This window comes from Gymnoscopelus microlampas (assembly GCF_963454915.1).
Source record: "Gymnoscopelus microlampas genome assembly, chromosome: 16".
Lineage (NCBI taxonomy): Eukaryota > Metazoa > Chordata > Actinopteri > Myctophiformes > Myctophidae > Gymnoscopelus > Gymnoscopelus microlampas.
The window spans coordinates 48,960,363-48,980,320 of NC_139953.1; the positions used below are offsets into that span (position 1 = coordinate 48,960,363).

The 19,958-nt window shown below is 39.8% G+C and overlaps 1 protein-coding gene across 1 annotated transcript; it reads right to left on the reverse strand.

The window, feature by feature from the left end:
• Positions 1–8,159: 8,159 nt before the first annotated feature.
• Positions 8,160–19,892, reverse strand: mtfr2 (mitochondrial fission regulator 2). Its single transcript, XM_084082654.1, has 8 exons — positions 19,757–19,892; positions 16,600–16,730; positions 15,605–15,709; positions 13,956–14,089; positions 11,479–11,735; positions 10,780–11,086; positions 9,148–9,334; positions 8,160–8,542 (listed from the first exon to the last, which is right to left on the reverse strand). The coding sequence occupies exons 2-8, from the start codon at positions 16,669–16,671 to the stop codon at positions 8,495–8,497; spliced, it is 1,110 nt and encodes a 369-aa protein (XP_083938780.1). The 5' UTR covers positions 16,672–16,730; positions 19,757–19,892; the 3' UTR covers positions 8,160–8,494.
• Between the last annotated feature and the right edge of the window lie 66 nt (positions 19,893–19,958).

Below are 19,958 nucleotides of genomic sequence, written 5' to 3' on the forward strand. Positions count from 1 at the left end.
TATTTAAAAATGGTTTTCAAAATAGTAAAAAATGCCCAAAAAGTTTAGGCATAAGGGATAAGGCAAGATAGGGCCCAGAGTGTGTGCTGGGGTTGGTCTTGTGCTAAACACTAAGAACAAACTAAGAAATAACCTATAAGATCCTCGCAGACAGTCTACCTCTGATGACCGTTTTGGTAGCCAAAGCATCTACATGTCCTATTATGTATCACCACCAGGGGGCAGTTCTCCATCAAATATAAAGGTGTCTCCTTATGAAATGCCCATTTCCATCTAGTGGCTACCACGTCCTCCATATCTACCTACAAAAGAAGTTTCAATAAATACATTGAATACCTGAGTGGGTAATTAGGTGATAGGCGTCCATAATATTGTCACGTTATGGATATTCTAAAACTTTTTTTTCATTTTTATTTTCAATTTTACACTAGTAGTAGCAGTAGTAGTCTTTGCTTTAACTATTTGTTTTAGTTTGTGTCTTTTCTGCTCAGTTGTACTTTTGTATTGCTGTTGTCTATCTTAGTTCTTATACATGTTTTTATTAGTTTAAAACAGAATATATTAATACATTCAAATTGTATGAATGAATGAATGAATTATATTATTTACGTGTCATGCCACCTCGTGGCCCATCATCCCTCATAGGATTATATGACACCTTTTCAGGCAGTTACAATATTCAATATTATTTTATACACTGGTTACCGGTATTGCTGATAAGTACATATCCCCTACTGGCTGTACAAAGCTTTTTTCCTCATATCCCAAGCTTTCTCCAAGTAGTTTGCCAGTTTAAATACATATTTTTTTCAAATAAACAATGAATAAGTTATGAGTCATTGATATGCAACATATCAGCATAGTTAACATTCTTAAACAACTTTTCTCGGACCGTACAATAAAAAGGACAATACAAAACTAAATGACACTCATTTTCTATTTCATTTAGATCACACATTTGGCAGATTCGATCTTCTTCATCCAACCCAACATATCGACCTGTTTCAATATGAAGTGGCAGAGTATACCTCCTCTAATCTGAGTGTGTGTGCGTGTGGGGGTGGGGGGGTACGTGTGTGTGGGGGTGGGGGGTACGTGTGTGTGTGTGTGTGTGTGTGTGTGTGTGTGTGTGTGTGTGTGTGTGTGTGTGTGTGTGTGTGTGTGTGTGTGTGTGTGAGCAATGGTAGGGGGGGGGGGCTTGCAGTCCCTTTACATTTCTTTCCTGCCTTTTCTCCCGCTTGTTTGCTTCCCTCCTCCTTCTCTCTGTCAGCACATTGTGCTGAACCAGCATAATGCTTCTCCTCACAGTGAATACACTGTGTCTGCTCTGCTCCTTTACTCTTTACCTTCATGGTTTGTGTCCTAAACATCACATCTGATCTGCATGTTTACATTCAATTATAACCATCAGTGATCCTAGGCTTCACTGCTTTTACTGTTACAATTATTCCCTCCATAAACCTTCAGACCACTTGTGGAGGATTACTGAAAAGGCCGTCTTTCTGTATAAAAGTACACTTTTGAGGATTTTTTTTAAACTTTACTGGAGTATTTCCCATTTGTAATACTTTTACTTCTACTCCACTACATCTCAGAGGCAAATATTTTACTTTTACTCCGCTACAATTATTTGAAAACTTTAGTTAGCCTACTAGTTACTTCGTAGATTTTGCAAAACATACTGTACATTAACCCTATACATATTTCGGCCATTTGAAGAAAGCACAATGAACAATGAGCGATGCGACACATTGTGCGTTTGTAGATCTGCTATTTTCGAAAGATTTTTTTACATTTTGAACTTGTGAAATGGGACATTCTGCACAATGAATACTTTTACTTTTGAAAACATGTGAGTACTTTTCCCACCACATTGCGCTCCCTATGGCCCGCTGTAATGGAAACAAACATCATTCTGATCTATATAGGCCTATATATATATCTACTGATTATTACCTCGTTCTCTTTCTGTCTCCTAATCCTCTCATGTCTTCCTCATCATTAATACTTAAACATTGATTTTTGCTAATTGAATCCTCATCTGACACGTTTACAAACCTCCCTCCATCTCTCACAGAGCCTAAACATAGATATATAAAACTGGTTTATGGAGGAATAATCATAGAGAGGTACTTACTGTGTCAGAGGATGTGAAGAAAGAGAAAGTTATGCAAGCATGTCTGTATTATCTGTACCAGTGTTGCCAGATGTTGTGAGAGAAATAAGCAAATAGGTATATTAACACACAAGCCCAATGGGTTGTGACGCGTTGTGAGCTTGTAGATCTGCTTGACGTGAAAATGTTTGAGAACCACTGGTTTAAACAACATTTCGGAAACAAGCCCAAATAAGCAACTACACTTTAAAAACAAGCCATAGTAAAAAAAAAAAAACACTCCCCCAACTCCCAATATTTACAAGCAGAAAATCAAGCCCAAACTGGCTTATAAAAAGTGACATGGCAACACTGATCAGGAGACTGCCCCCCGAGAGAAAGACAAACATGACTCTTATCTGCTGGATGAAGCCGGACAACAATGTGTAAACCAGTGGTTCTCAAACTTTTTCATGTCAAGGACCCCCAAAATGATATGTATTTGGCGGTGGACCCCCATCTAAAAATGTTGTTCCAGGGACCCCCAGAAGCAAAGATTTGAGTTACAAATGTTCGCTTTAAAAAATATATATTCAAAGATTTGCACAAATTTTCAAGATTTTTCAAAAATAGCAGATCTACAAGCTCATAGCGCGGCACTCGAGCTTGTAGATCTGCTATTTTTGAATAGCCAAAGTATAAAAGGTCATCATTATTCTGATGCTATATTTACACATTTTGCTGGGTACCCCCTGGAACCCTCTTAAGTACCCCTGGGGTCCCCGGACCCCACTTTGAGAACCCAGGGTGTAAACAGTAACTGGTTCGTTTTTCTCACATCATTATAGATCTACAAGAGAGATCAATCTACAAGCTCACAACGTATCACATCGCCACACATTGTGAGCTTGTAGATAGTGCACAAGTGTGATCAGTTTGCTAGATCAGACAGATAGACAGAAGAAAGTTTGACAGCCATTGGTGTGGAGCCTCAAATAAACTATAGGATAGCAGGCAAACAATGCAGCTACTGTAGCATCTGTAAGACCTGAAGACGCATCTGTGTCATTTTTTAGATTTGAGCTAAAAAAGCATTATTTTACACTTTGGCTGTTCAAAAATAGCAGATATACAAGCTTAGATCTGCTATTTTTTTAAGTCGTGAAAATGTGTGCAAATCTTTGAATATATATAGTTCTTTAAAGCGAACATTTTTAACTCAAATTCTTGCTTCTGGGTGGACCAAAAGTTTTAGAACCACTGATATTATAGCATCATAATTTAAAAAAAAATAGCTGTTAGGATTTAGAAGACATTTGTAGAATCCCCTAGAAGCAAAGATTTGAAATGTATATATTCAAAGATTTGCACAAATATTCACCATTTTTCAAAAATAGCAGATCTACAAGCTCATGGCGCGGCTGCTATTTTTGAATAGCCAAAGAAATCAAAAAATGACACGGATGCTTCTTCAGGTCTTAATGGGTTAAACATGATATCTAAATAACATTCCGTAGCCTACTTTTCTGATCAAGAAACAATTTACACAAATCAATAAAGTCACTACATTGTGACTTCAACAGGAGAACTCAGAGCCTCCGATGCCTGTGATATTATTATTATGATTATTATTATGTATGTGTTTCCTGCTCATTTAGGATGTTACCACCAGAGTGATAGGCTGACATAGACAGGCAGAGGTGGATACATACATGCATGAAGGGGAGTACTGCGTGTTTGGAAGGCTGTATGCCATAAATTCCTTAAAGTTCCTTATCTCCAGATGAGAGAGAGAGAGAGGCTCAGATGACATGGGGGGGGGTGAGGGAGGGGTAGGCGAAGCGTGGTATTGGAAGAGAAAGTAAGTGACTTCCAGAGGGTCCTATCTTCCTATGTGTTGGACGGAGAGACTCAGTTTCATTGTTGGAGTTGGAAGATGCTAGAAGTTAGTAGAGGAGACTTGATGATTATATGTGCTGATATGTTTATTGTTTATGTGGATGTTCATGTTGGTAATATTGCTGTGTTTATTTCCTAGGTTTATAACCTGACTTGGTCAAGATCTTGTTAGTAAAATGTGGGCCTATACTTGCAGGATGGAAATTAGACTATGATAGTGTGGTTTGACTGGCTGCTTAGTAGCACGAGTTGGCTGCTGGGTGTGTTAATGTATGTGTGTTTGTATTTGTGTAGTAAATAAAACCCATCAAAGGCACAGGTCCGAGCAATAACTTACTTGATCCTCCTCCCAACTCCTAGCCTATTCAGAGGGCATTAGTCGATCAGACGCATGAGTAGTTGCGCCTGGTGGATTTCTGAACAGTAGGTGTTTTAAATCTGTTATTGTTTTATTCAATTTCAGATGCACGTAAAACACAACAAATTGGACTCTCTGTGGCTTTATCAAAATTGTACAATCAATCAAAACCCACGTACCAATGGGGGGGGGGGGGTCTTCACACATTTCATATTAAACACATGAACCCTAGTGTCCAAAGATAACTGAACATAGACTGAAGTTGGACACAGATTAAAAATTAAAAAGGGATATTTCACTTTCCACCATGTTTGTGGTCATTTTAACGTCTTCTCAGGCTTCTGTGTTTCACCCCAGACTGTTTATAAGTTGTTTGATTCAGTATTTAGATATTTGATATTGATTTTATCAGACACGCCCCCTTCCTATACAAACCTATTCATTGTAACTTCAAACTTAACCAATGATAGATTCATTGAAAACACCTGTCTTTGGTTCTTCTAATACGTGAGGGGGCGTGTTTTTTTAATTACTCTTTTCATATATATTTTATATATATATTTTCATTTTTGTATTAGAAGGACAATATGAGTCACCAGAACAAAGGACGGGTGTTTCTGATGAATCTATCAGGATTAAAATGGAGTTTGAAGTTACAATGGGTTTGTATAGGAAGGGGGCGTGTCTGATAAAATGAACATCAAATATATAAATACTGAATCAAACAACTTATAAACTGTCCGGGGCTCACATGAGCCTGAGTAGATGTTAGAATGACCCCAAACATGTTGGAAAGTGAAATATATCTTTAAGGGAAGAATATATTATAAAACAAATAAACACAAACAAAGATCAGTGCAATTCAACCTGAGGGCAGCAGCAAAGTAAAACATACTCACATATTAACTGCATAGAATAGATCTATATATATATAATGAATGAATTCCTGGCATTGGGCATCAGCATTCATATAGATATAGATCAGGCAAAACACAAAACAGTGGACATTTCTGGAGAAAACAAAACATGTTAAAGCACACATACGGTATTGTGTGATGAGGTATACGAGCGACACAAACATAATATCTGCATTAAACTTTGACAATAAGTGAAGACAGGGGTGCAGGATGACTTTTTTTTTGCTTTTCTCTTCACCGTTATGTTGACTGCCTACCCTTAACAACCCATTAAGACCTGGAACACATCTGTGTCACTTTTTGATTTGAGCAAAAAAAAAAGCATTATTTTACACTTTGGCTATTTTTGAAAAATCGTGAAAATCTGTGCAAAACTTTGAATATATATTGTTTAAACTGAACATTTTAAAACTCTATTCTTTACTTCTGGGGGGTCCCTGGAACAACATATTATGAGATGGAGGTCGGCGGCCAAATACATATAATTTTGGGGGTCCTTGACATGAAAAAGGTTTGAGAACCACTGATATAGAAACATACTTTTTTTTCCCAGAAAACTGTAGGGATTTAGAAGACTTTTTGTAGAATTGGCTTCAGGTCTTAATGGGTTAATTTGATGACCCTGACTCTTCTTTGAGTCTCCACCGGTCATCAACGTATTGTCACAGGAATGAGACAAAAACAGCAAAATCTCCATGAATTCAAGGCTTCAGTGTAATAAATACAAAATGAGTAATTTTAAGTTTTTGGGGTGAACTACTCCTTTAACCCATTAAGACCAGGTAGATTGTAGATTTTAACCATTATCTTATACTTTGGCTATTCAAAAATAGCAGATATACAAGCTCATATAGTGCCGCCGCGCTATGAGCTTGTAGATCTGCTATATATATATTTTTTTAAACATGGATATTTGTGCAAGTCTTTGAATATGTATATTTTTTAAACATTTATAACTCAAATATTTGCTTCTGGGGGATTCTACAAATGTCTTCTAAATCATTTGAAATGTTGCTATATCAGTGGTTCTCAAACTTTTTCATGTCAAGGAAGAAAAATGATATTTGTCCGCGGACCTCTGGTTGATATACAAGCTCACAGCGTGGCACTCGGTGCCACGCTATGAGTCGTGAAAATGACAACAGATGCGTTCCTGGTCTTAAGGGATTAAAGCTCAAAATAAGTCTTGGGTAGAGGTTTGGGTTGTGTAGTTACAAATACAGAGATATCTGCAATAGCTGGTTAAACATGTATAATTCATTATAGTCTCCCTGTTGACTTAAAAAGTCACACTTTTTTAAAAACACACAAATGAACACAAAGTGGATTCTGACAAAGTATAACATTACAACAATTATTTTCCTTTTTCCTATCTTTATCAAAATAAAATAAATCTCAACTTTTGTGCGTTTTAGTTGATCCGGAAGGTAGGCTTCCACAATCCAATCACCGTGTGTGTTTGTTATTATGTGTGTGACAAATTACCTTTAACCCTTTAAGACCTGAGGCCATTCTTAAAAATGTTTTCTAAATCCTAACAGTTTTTTGAAAAAAAAAAAATCAAAAATAGCAGATCTACAAGCTCATAGCGCGGCACTCGGTGCCGCGCTATGAGCTTGTACAGTATATCTGCTATTTTTGAATAGCCAAATAAATCTAAAGTGTGACACAGATGCGTTCCAGGTCTTAATGGGTAAAGTACCTGTACAACACATGCAAGAAAAAACACTTTCTAATTGTATAAATTGTCAGAATCTGCTTCGTTTGTCTTCGTCTATGTGCTAAAAGTCTGACATTGAGAACCGTTTCCCTGTGCAATGTAAGTCAATGAGGAGACTATTATGGAATAGACATCTCTAAACCATTATCATTTCTAATTAACGAACCAACTATTGAAGATATCTCACTAATATGTGGAGTTACATCATAAATACCAAAATAACTACACAACCCCAAACCTCTACCAAGCTGTCATTGTACTTTAAGAAGCATTATTACACATTTCCTTTGAATTAATCATTACAAAACAAAGGGACGTTTATACGAGTCACTCTGGAGACATTATTATAACCCACCATTATGTAAACAAAAGAACATTTAAAGTTACAGACTCACATTTTACACCAAAAACAAACATTGAAATGACACCGGCTTCGAATGCTATCAATGCATTGAATGGGAGATTATCACGTTTTATCAGACCATTGAATGGACGAGTAGGTGACTGAGTAGGCGATACACGGACCTACCCGCGATTTGTCAGACCATTCATCGGGCGTAATCAGGAGCTACTGACCTACTTTGGAGGCGGAGCAGTCCCCACAACAATATTTACGATTCTGTGCCTATCGGTACATAACTCCAACGGCGCTGAGTAGGCTCAGGCGAGCGTCGCACCGCTCAGGACGGCAACTCGGTCGCTTTAGCTCCCTCGGTGGTCCTTCGCGGGGCTCCAGCTCGCCTGAGACTGCGCGCCTCCGTCATGGTCCGAAACCAAAACAACCAAAACCCAAACTGAACTATTTAAGTCATCTCCGTTGGTAGGTCTGTATGTCTTGATAACACCCAATGAATGGTCTGATAAATCGCGGGTAGGTAAGCAGGTCGCCTACTTCGCCCATTCAATGGTCTAATAAAAGGTGATAATGTCCCATTCAATGCATTGATAGCATCCGAATCAGGTGGAAATGAGCTGCTAGAGAAACCATTACATTCAACCTGCATAGATAAACAAGAAAAAAAACCTGCAACCTCCAAACAATTTAACGGTTAACCCATTAAGACCGGGGAACGCATCTGTGTGTCAGTTTAAGATTTCTTTGGGCTATTCAAAAATAGCAGATCTACAAGCTCTTAGCGCGGCACTTGGTGCCGCGCTAAGAGCTTGTAGATCTGATAATTTTGAATAGCCAAATAAATCGTAAAATGACACACAGATGCGTTCCCGGTCTTAATGATTTAAGAGAAAGTAGAGACAGAGACAGTGAAGTGAAGGCTTGCAGTAGCATCGTATCAATGAGGCACATCACTGGTCACTGTGATGATGACCTTTGAACTCTTTGGGGGGATCAAAGGGGCGTGTCCAGACCTCTTGAACCGGGGCACTGACTTGTCATGAAGTTGGGCGTTTTTACCCGTCTCTGACTGACTGGGCAGACGGCCAATAGGATAGCGGTTCAGGTTCCCAGGGGCGTTATGCTTCAAAGGTCAGGGGTCAGTGTACAGTCACATGTGGAGGCGTCCCTGGCTTCTTCTGGTGTGAAACTGAGGAACCTGGAACACAAAACATATTGTATTACATATAAGAAAGAAAAAACAGTGCGCTTCCTCTGGATGCCTTCTTAGTTTAGGCAGTGGGTGCTCAGCTATGTATACAAAACCACCTAAGTGGAAAAAGCGGCACTCCAAAATAAATACTGCAAGACAGTGGCTCAGTTTTAAAGAGTTTAAAGAGTCTCTTTAATCTGCTCTGAGGAAGGTTGCGGCCGAAACGCGTTACCGTCCTCGCAATAAAATGAGAAACTGAGCCACTGTCTTGCAGTATTTATTTTGGAGTGCCGTGGATATTATATTACATGTTATATTAACTATGATGTTTTAACCTGCAACACAATATTAGATCATATGTTATATTCATTATTATGTTTTAAAACACAACAACCTGGCTTCTTGTCTTCTTCTTACCTGGAGAAATGCCGTTTTTATTATTATTTTAAACTCTTACTCTTTGTGGAGGTTAAATGTGAAAAAAGTAGAAAAAAAAAACATTCATATCACACAAAGATTTGGCGCCCCCCCCCTGTAGTAACTCTGAGGACCCCCTAGGGGTCAGGGACCCCCTGGTGAAGACCCCTGCTAACAAAATGAATACTACTCACTCTTGGAGACTCTGGGCTGCCAAACGGTGACATCTCGGCAGAGTTCTCCTTGTCAGAGGAGTTGTTGAGACAGTGGTGTTGCTGGGCGAACTTCCTGCGCAGAGCCTCGGCGATGAGAGCCGCCGGGTCGTTACGGATCGCGTTCCCTTTGCTCCGCCTCCTTCTGACCGGCGTCCCGCCCGGTGACCTGGGGGGGGGGGGGGGGGGGAGAGAGAGAGGCATGCACTATTTTTTTATCAACTTCATTGAAATGAATGGGTGGTCTGTCTCCTAGGGTAGTTAATACCCTCACAAAAACATGTAGTAATCCTGGTCACTATACTGCCTCCCCCTGGTCAGCCGGGGCGCCTGATGGAGGGGAAAGGAACTGGTTGGAATAACGTGTTCCTTCCACACGCTACGTCCTACCAGGGAAACTCCCTCCTGTCAGGTGACAAGAAGGTCAGTTGGCTCTCATGCATGAAGGAGGCATGAGCTCGGCTCTGTGCTCCCTAGGCTGGTGGGGGGAGTGTAGCTCCCAGCATCACTTAGATCAGTGGTTTTCAACCAGTGGTCCGGGGACCACCAGTGGTCCTTGGGGGGGTACGAACCTACCAGGGGGTCCCCAGCTAAATTAGTTAACATATCGTCACAATCATTTTAACCGCTTAGCTTTGGCTATTCAAAAAAACCTTGGAAAAAGTGTGCATATCTTTGAATATTTATATTTTTTCAAAAGCGAAAATTAACTGATATCTTTGCTTCTGGCGGTCCCTGGCACAAAACATTTTCAGATGGGGGTCCGCGGCCAAATGTATATCAATTTAGGGGTCCTTGAAAAAGGTTGAAAACCACTGACTTAGATAATTGGCACCGGGTGAAAAAGGGTTACAAAATCGTGGGATAAAAAAGAAATCTCTAAAAAAAAAAGAAGAAATGAATGGGTGGGGCTGTCCGTTCTGTCCGTTCTCTAGATATATTATAACTCTATGGCCCTAGACCCTATTCACCTGTTTCTTGGCTGTGTGTTTTCCACTTCCTGTCGGATTTCATTGGATATCATTAGTCATCTGACCGGTTTAATTGGATCAAAAGACAGGAAGTGGAACACAGTGAAAAGCCTAGGAAACAGGTGGATAGACACAGTAACATGTCGTCACCTTCCTAAACTAATGACCTAAGTCATTTTTTGAGGAAAATGATATTTTTGCCTATGTCAGCTCCTCATGACACTGACCACCTCTGGTAAAATCACCTTATTGAATCTCCTAATAGAAAAGGATCCTGCTGTTCCCTCCTCTTTTAGTATAATGGCCTAACTCCCTTGTGTGACTTAGGCCAAAATAGGCCATTTTTTGTCACATGGTTTTGTGACTTAGACCAAATTATTTACTGATTTAGGCAATTTTAAAAATGTTTCTTTTCGCTTAAGTGAGATTTAATCCTATTGAAACCTATTTAAATCTCTTATGTTACATAACTGACAGACAGTGTTATTTCTATTTAAATAGTCATAATTTGTTATAAACATTTTGGGTGAAATGATTAAGAAATATCATATAGTTTTGTTTTGGATCAGTTTTTTATTTTTCCTGAAAAACTTTTTAAAAAAATGACAAAGGCCATTAGTTTAGCAAGGCGATGATGTCATACCTCTGTACGGCACGCAGCTGCACGTGGTTCAGGTCCTTCAGCACGTCCATCATGGAGGGGGTCACCTCCCTGGACCCCCCCACCGGACCCCCCTGAGACAGCAGCCTCCCTGCCTTACTGCTGCCCCCTCTGCGCTGGAGGATGAGCTCTGTGATGGAGAGGGTCTGTGTGGAGGAGGAGCCCAGACAGGGAGGAGGAGGAGGAGGGGGAGGGGGAGGAGGGGGAGGAGAGGGGCGGCGAGGTGTGGAGGTCAGAGCAGGAGGAGGCATCACATGACTGTCTGGGCCGTCCACTGATTGGATCAAACCTAGGAGGAGACACAGATTTAGAAGGTGGTTGTGTTTAGGGTTAATGTGACTCTCCACCTAACAGACTGGTTGTCTGTTGGCAAAAGTTGGCATTTAGTTCAGCACAAACTGTGGGCCGTGGCGCTCATTGTTTGTGCTAAAGCAGACCTGGCAACGCTGGCAGGCTGGCCTGCCAGTGTTGCCAGGTCTGCTAACTATAAGCGAATTTGGGCATGTTTTCCTGTAAAGACGCTTGTAAATATTCATAGTTGCCGGTTGCTTTTGTTTGGGCTGGCCTCGCCTTACTGCTAACTCTAACTCTCGCATTCCGACGTTATCGCCTTGTTTAGGGTGTGTGTGTGTGTGTGTGTGTGTGTGTGTGTGTGTGTGTGTGGTTCACGTCTCAGTGTACCTGCAGCTGGTGCTACGGTAACGATCATGGCTATCTGGGCTCTTAGTTTGAGAAGCTCTGCCTCCAGAGCCGAGATCTTCCTCTGGGTGTCTGGGTCAGTGTTGTGGCCCAGGACCATGCCTCCTCTCTGGGCGTCTGGGTCAGTGTTGTGGCCCAGCACCATGCCTCCTCTCTGGGCGTGGCTCAGAGCCGGCCTGGGGGGGCCTCCCGCCACATGGTGGTTCACCACACTCTGCCTCACTGGAAGCATCTGATTCCTGAGTAAATCGATACGAGAGTTATTATTACAGATTATGTTTCTTGGGAGAGATAAAAAAGGTGCAAGATACTAATGTTAGATATTTTATTTCACGTTTGTGTTTGTGGTTTCGAAAAGATAATACACGCAAGATGTTTGACGTTAGACGTTGAATACTTTGGTGCTCGGGTGGCGCAGTGGTAAAGTCCCAGCCCACCACCACGGAGGTTGTGGGTTCAAATCCACCGTAGTGCACTGGCAGGTGCTTAAAACTGGGGTCACATGAGCGGAATACTGGCCTGTTCTGATAACGAACCAACCGACTAAACATTCCATTTGTTCAAAGTAAGGGCCATAAGGTATAAAGAGCTGATGTTAAAGCTGACATCTGGGATGTAGTTGAATGAATAAAGGTTATTCTAACCAGTCTGTATGGTAGAGTAGAGCACTAACAAGTCTTCCATTGAGTCAAGTACGACACCCACTGGTGGACGACGGTAATGCAGTGCCTCAAAGCAGAGAGGCGCAGTAGGTAACGCTGCTCTGGTGTCGGTGGGAAAATCTCCACACCGTGGAAACCCTAAGACACAGGCAGGCGGTCGGACAGACCCTCTTATAGCCCACTAGTCTCTGTAAAATGACGTGTAGGGAGTTCCATTCAACATAAAGATTACAGCTATGATCTAACCCAGTTGTTCTCAAATGATTTTTTTCTTATTTTCTTTGCTTCAGTACCACTTTTTCCTGATTTATGAATCCAAGTAAACCCTTTACCCGGGTACATGTTGCTTAGAAAACTGCGGTCCGCAGGTTAATATCAGAATAGTGATATATTATTGATTTCAGCTGTTACAATTCCAACATGCAAACATGACTCGCTTTAATGACTTCAGTCTATATTAATTAGTAGCTTAATGACTAGTAGTAGTCTTTTTTACCCCCCCCCCTATTTCTTTTCTTCCCTTGTACATTTTTTTCCCACTCATCATACCAGTAACCTGTAAGCTGATTGTATGACATTCTGTATAGTAGTGTGTATATCTGTGTGTCTCTTATATGTATAGTAGTGTGTATATGTGTCTGTCTCTTATATGTATAGTAGTGTGTATATGTGTATGTCTCTTATATGTATAGTAGTGTGTATATGTGTCTGTCTCTTATATGTATAGTAGTGTGTATATGTGTATGTCTCTTATATGTATAGTAGTGTGTATATGTGTCTGTCTCTTATATGTATAGTAGTGTGTATATGTGTGTGTCTCTTATATGTATAGTAGTGTGTATATGTGTCTGTCTCTTATATGTATAGTAGTGTGTATATGTGTGTGTGTCTCTTATATGTATAGTAGTGTGTATATCTGTGTGTCTCTTATATGTATAGTGGTGTGTATATGTGTCTGTCTCTTATATGTATAGTAGTGTGTATATCTGTCTGTCTCTTATATGTATAGTAGTGTGTATATGTGTCTGTCTCTTATATGTATAGTAGTGTGTATATGTGTGTGTCTCTTATATGTATAGTAGTGTGTATATGTGTCTGTCTCTTATATGTATAGTAGTGTGTATATCTGTCTGTCTCTTATATGTATAGTAGTGTGTATATGTGTCTGTCTCTTATATGTATAGTAGTGTGTATATCTGTCTGTCTCTTATATGTATAGTAGTGTGTATATGTGTCTGTCTCTTATATGTATAGTAGTGTGTATATGTGTCTGTCTCTTATATGTATAGTAGTGTGTATATGTGTCTGTCTCTTATATGTCATCATGATGTGTGTGCATGGGGATCTCATCTTAAACAAGCTCAGTGCTTAATGAGTCTCCCAGTTTAGTTGACCTTGTATTGTGAATTTGTACTTCCATGTACTGATGTTCTCATGTCTTACTAAATAAAGTACAACAATCAATCAATCAATCAATTTATGTCCAATGTATTTGTATTTAAGTTTAATGCATTTGAAATGAAATAAAAATTACTTTCAGGATTACAATTTAAAAATAGCAAAAATAGCAGATCAACAAGCTCAAAACGCGTCGCACTGTGACGCGTTTTGAGCTTGTAGATCTGCTATTTTTGAAAAATCTTGAAAAAAAATGTTTTAGATTTTTTTTCCAAAAGGTCTTAATGGGTTAACATTTATTTTAACAAAAGCAATATCGCTTACCCTACCTTTAACGCATTACAAACAGGTCCTGTGTTCTATTAAACTATGAAAGGTGGGTTTGATGTGTTCTGGTACCTGATCCTGGTGAAGCAGTCTCCTTCGTCCTCGGCCACCCACATCACGTCAGCCAATGACGGGATGGAGATGGCGGGCGTCTCCATAGCAACGTCAACATAACCACGACGATGCTTAAAGGTGTGCAGAGGGATCTGATGAGAACACACAGACAGACAGACAGACAGACAGACAGACAGACCTGCATTAATGCCACTGTTTTACAAACACTGCTAAAATGAAATGTCTCTATGTCTTGATGAATTGAATACATACTGTAATACACAATGGAAACAAGGCCTCAGGGCTTTTTGTTTGATCCTTTTAGCATTATTGTATACCTGTACCTCTGTACTTTGTGCAAACTGTTATGTGGAGATTTGTTCCCATCATATCCTGTCTAGTTTAAAACTATGACTACATATATTGACAATTATGTCAGCAAATAAAAACTAGACTAAAATAAAACAAATAAAAACTTAATGTTAGTGAGGGATCTAGTGCAGAAGAGATCCAGTAGAACTAAAAGACAAGTCATGTTATGTTTGGTTGTGCTTGCTGTGCTCTGAAAATAGCAGATCTACAAGCTCACAACGCGTCGCAGTTTCTTAACCCCATTAAGACCTGAAGCCGATTCTACAAAATGTCTTCTAAATCCCAACAGTATTCTGAAAAAAAAACGTATGTTTCTATATCAGTGGTTCTCAAACTTTTTCATGTCAAGGACCCCCAAAATGATGTGTATTTGTCCGCCGACCCCGATCTCAATATATGTTGTTCCAGGGACCCCAAAGAAGCAAAGATTTGAGTTAAAAATGTTCGCTTTAAAAATATATACAGGGTCCCCACACATTTTTAGCAATGAATTTCCAAAACTTTTCCAAAACTTTTCCAGAATATTTAGCCCAATTTCCAGGCCTATATAACAATCATTCGGCGCAATAATGTTTCTCTTACTCCTATGTAGAATGCCCAAAGATAGGCAGTGTAGCAAAAATAAAGTTTGAGACATACATTAGGCTGCCGTCACACAGCCCGTTCGGCGAAAAACTACTTATGTTACATATTTCGTGTAATATTATTCATGTTTATGAAAATGTTTTGTTTTAACAAAATCAATAGCCAAAAACAATGTATAGCCAAATATTTTTCCAGGACCCTTGATAAATTCCAGGACCTTTGATGATGTTTGATCAATTACAAACCTTTTCCAGTACTGGATTTTTTATTTTTTTATTTCAAAATATTTCCAGGAATTTCATGACCGTGGGGACCCTGTATATATATTTAGAGATTTGCACACATTTTCATGATTTAAAAACAAATAGCAGATCTACAAGCTCATAGCGCGGCACTCGGTGCCGCGCTATGAGCTTGTAGATCTATTTTTGAATAGCCAAAGTGTAAAATAATGCTTTTAAGCTCAAGTCTAAAAAGTGACACAGATGCGTTCCAGGTCTTAATGGGTTCATTATCTTGGGTCTTTTTTGTCCTTCTCTATGCCCGGATTTAACCTTTTACTTTTTAATGTGACCCTTCAGCCTAGTAGGGTCCTGTGTAATGGTTTGGTTGCCGGTGCTGTTTCTATGCCATGTGTTTAAACCCTGCAGTAGCCCTTTGAGATATGCAAAACAGTGTGTTATAACATGAAAATGTATTATTATTATTACCTGGATGTGGAGTCGTGGTGAAGGTGTTATGGGGAGATTTGATCCTATCATCCGCACGATGCTGCGGTACTGTCCACACAGCTCACTGTCCCACACCGGAACCAGCTTTAAACACACACACACACACACACACACACACACACACACACACACACACACACAGACAGAGACAGACAGAGACAGACAGAGACAGACAGAGACAGACAGAGACAGACAGAGACAGACAGAGACAGACAGAGACAGACAGACAGACAGACAGACAGACAGAGAGAGAGAGAGAGAGAGAGAGAGCGACAGACACAGAGACAGACAGAGAGAGAGAGCGACAGACACAGAGACAGACAGAGAGAGAGAGAGACAGACAGACAGACAGACAGACAGAGAATCCATTACTGTACCTGCGGTACTGAACTAAATATTGTCACTGTTGCGCAGAAACCTTGTATCTCAATATTATTTAAAATAATGCTCTATTGTATACGTTGTAACATCTCCTATGACAGTGTTGCAACACAAGCCAATCTACAAGCCCACACTATGTAGCATCATGATGCATTGGCGTTGCCTATTTTTTTTACATTTTGAAAAAAGTAAAACAATGAACATTTTCTGTTGGGTGTAAATGTCCAAAACTGTTACTTTTTAGGATTCAAATAAAGAAATAGCAAAAGTAGCAGATCTACAAGCTTGTAGATCTGCCATCTTTTGATGCTTTATGTGTGATGCCGTAAAGTGATCAAGTAAGGCTTTAATTTACAAAAAAAAACACAAGTTAGTTGGACCAATTCAAAGACTCTTTCATCTTATAAAATGACTAATAACTGAAAATAGCAGATCTACCAGCTCACAACACGTCGCGCTGCGACGTGTTGTGAGCTGGTAGATCTGCTATTTTGGGTGTGTGACATTGCTTCCATAGAAGACATGCCGGTTTGGAATCCAAATGAATGAACTCTGAGAACTTGAATAAGTCCATGCATACTCCATCAACCCACCATGTCTGGAGGAACTCCAAAATACTCCAGGATGGAGCAGAGGACGTCCACCATGTCTTCTACTAAAGACATTATAAACACTGTCTCTGTCTTCACTGCACCGAGCCTGATGTGTTTTACATCTCTGACATCTGCAAGGACAAACAGTTATTACAATTATTATTTTTCTATGTATTAGTCACCCCATGGAGACTTGAATTCATGGATATTGTTTAGTTTTTTTTTAGTAGATCTAGAAAAATCGTGAAGATTTGTGCAAATCTCTGAATATATATATATATTTTTAAAGCGAACATTTGTAACTCAAATCTTTGCTTCTTGTGTGGGGGGCCAGGGGGGGGGTCCCTTGTTGCGAGTGGCCATGACATCATCCTCAATCACTCACTAACCCCTCACTGTCTCTCCTCTCACTCAGGCTGGCACACCTGCAGCTGATGTGGGATTGCTCCCCCGCCCCCAATTACAGCCTCTATAAAAGACAGATTCATTTCCCCTCAGACACAGACCCAGCAACAACCTCAGAACCCACACCATTGTTTATTTAGGCTAAACAGCCTTTTTATTTAAGTGACTTAGTGTATCTTAGTTTGGCCTGGAGATGGCTGGTAGTTCTCTCTTTTCGTTTAGCTTTTCGTTCAGTAGAACTTAGGAATTTGTTAGGGAGGGGGAGAAGCTTTGTCGTCCCTGTAGGGCGTGATCTGTTCCCTGGAACCCTGGAACAACATATTTTGAGATGGGGGTCCGCGGTATAAAATTGTGTTTCATATTCAACTTTTTTTGTTTACGTGGTCTGCTCTTTATTCCCTCTACGCCGATAGCTCTTTGCCAAAAATAGTCGATCTACAAGCCCACAACGCCTCGCAGTGCGAGGCGTTGTGAGCTTGTAGATCTGCTATTTTTGGCTAAAGTTCTCCTCAGAAAAGGGATGCTAGGGTTCAAGTGGTTAATGTAAAAAAAAATCCTATCACACAAAGATTTGGCGGCCCCCCTGTAGTAACTCTGAGGACCCCCTAGGGGTCCCGGACCCCCTGTTGAAGACCCCTGAACCTAAACATGTGTCTAATGACATTCTGTACATGTGTGGAGTGTAAAACCCTTCTCACTTTCAAAACTGCCCTAAAGATACACCTTCAAGAGGCTGCAATTCTAAAATGGCCCCTGTCCAAGTCTTAACCTACCCCCTCTTTCTCTTTCTTCTCTTGTACATATTTTTCACTCTTCATACCAGTAACCTGTAAGCTGATTGTATGACGTTCTGTATAGTAGTGTGTGTATATCTGTCTGTCTCTTATATGTATAGTAGTGTGTATATCTGTCTGTCTCTTATATGTATAGTAGTGTGTATATCTGTCTGTCTCTTAAATGTCATCATGATGTGTGTGCATGGGGATCTCATCTTAAACAAGCGTATAGTGCTTAATGAGTCTCCCAGTTTAGTAGACCTTGTATTGTGAATTTGTACTTCTATGTGCTGTTATTCTCATGTCTTACTAAATAAAAGTACATCAATGTGGTTGAGAAAAAAACACTAAACATATAATATAAAGATGAGACAGCCTAAATAAATTGGCATTACACAGCAACTTCATAATGATTAGACTATTGCATACCATGAGGTCTAATGTCATTATAATAATAATAATAATAATGCAGATCAGATGGTCAGGGCTAAGATAATCATACTATTCTTGATAAAATTAACATTAATGTTAACTTTGCAGATGTGACTAACAGCAGCGTTGCAGTATTCACTGTTGCCAGATCTTGCGAGAGAAATAAGCAACCAGGTCTTTGAAAAAAAAGCCCAAAATAATTATCTGATCTACCAGCTCTGTAGTAAAATAAAAAATAAAATACACGTTCGCTACTCACCAAAACAAAGAGTTTTTTTTTATATGTTGAAAGCCTACTCTAATCAGTGGGAACACTCTGAGCCCCCACCTCACGTTTAAAATACACTTTTAAGACCAAAAAGAAAATATTTCACCCGAAGTAAGAGATGTTTTAGTTGCTCCACTGCGCCCCCTACATATCTGCCAATAGAAAACATCCATTGACCAGATCTGTAGGGGCGCAGTGGAGCAACTAAAACATGTTTTTCATACAGTGGATTATTTTACATTTTGGTCAAAGTGTATTTTAAACGCGAGGTGGGGGGCTCACAGTGTTCCCACGGATTAGAGTAGGCTTTGAACATCTTAAAACCCTCTTTGTTTTGATAAGTAGTGAAAGTGTATTTGTTTTTTTTACTACAGACGAGAGGTTGCGCAGCCTGCGCTGCCGGGGGTCTGCGCAGGCTTTCCACTGGATTGTCAGCTCCAAAGCCCGTATTTCTCCAAACATTTACAAATGCTAAATATAAGGTGTTTACCCGCTTGCCCTAACGGCTAGCTAGGTGTTTGTGTAATGTATTAGTCCATATGTTTCAATAAGGAAGTGTTTTAATCCAGTCTGTGGCCGAACGCCGTTTCCCCCCCTCGTTTACTTCCTGTTTACATTGAGTGTAATTCTGGCTTTCGCCGGATGCGCCCCGTCGCTCCCGCCCGTTCGGAACTTCTGACAGAATCGGCCACAGACGGGATTAAAACACTTCTTTATTAAAACATAATGGACTAATACATTACACAAACACACCGGATACCTAGTTAACAATTGGGTCAAGCGGGTAAAGCACCTTATATTTTGCATTTGTAGATGTTTGGAGAAATACGGGCTTTACTGGTGACATTCTAGGGAAATTAGGGTGGGTGGAGCTAAGACTCTCGTAGATACGAAAGTAAAAGTCAGACCCAATAAAATACATGATTGATTGATTGAAGCACTTTATTTAGAAAGACATGGAAGTACAATTCGCAATAATAGGACATCTACGATAGTCTGGATCTAAGGCTATTGCAGACCACGAGGTCTAATATAAATATACAAAATAATAATAATAAATACATAAATAATAATACAGATCTCGTGAGGGCCAATCATACTATGATGGTTAAAATAATATTATAATAATGATTACATAATACAGATGTTACTAACAGCAGCATTGCGGTATTCCAGACCTGCATGGCAGCATCATCTTCATCATCATCGTCACAACAGATCGAGTTGCATATTTTAAAAAACTAAAGCCACATTTAAAGAAATAAAATAAACTTACAGCTCTGTTATTCTCCTCAAAGATGCATTTCCGTCCTCTGAAGCTGAACCATTATTAATTATACTAAACACTGTGTTTAGTGTTAGTTTAAATGTAATAAATGATTAAAGTAAACTAAAGGTAAGTCAGCAGAACGTGGAAGCAGCAGCAACGGCTTTAAAAAAAACATAACCGTCAAGTCAAATGAAGCCTCGGCAGTAAC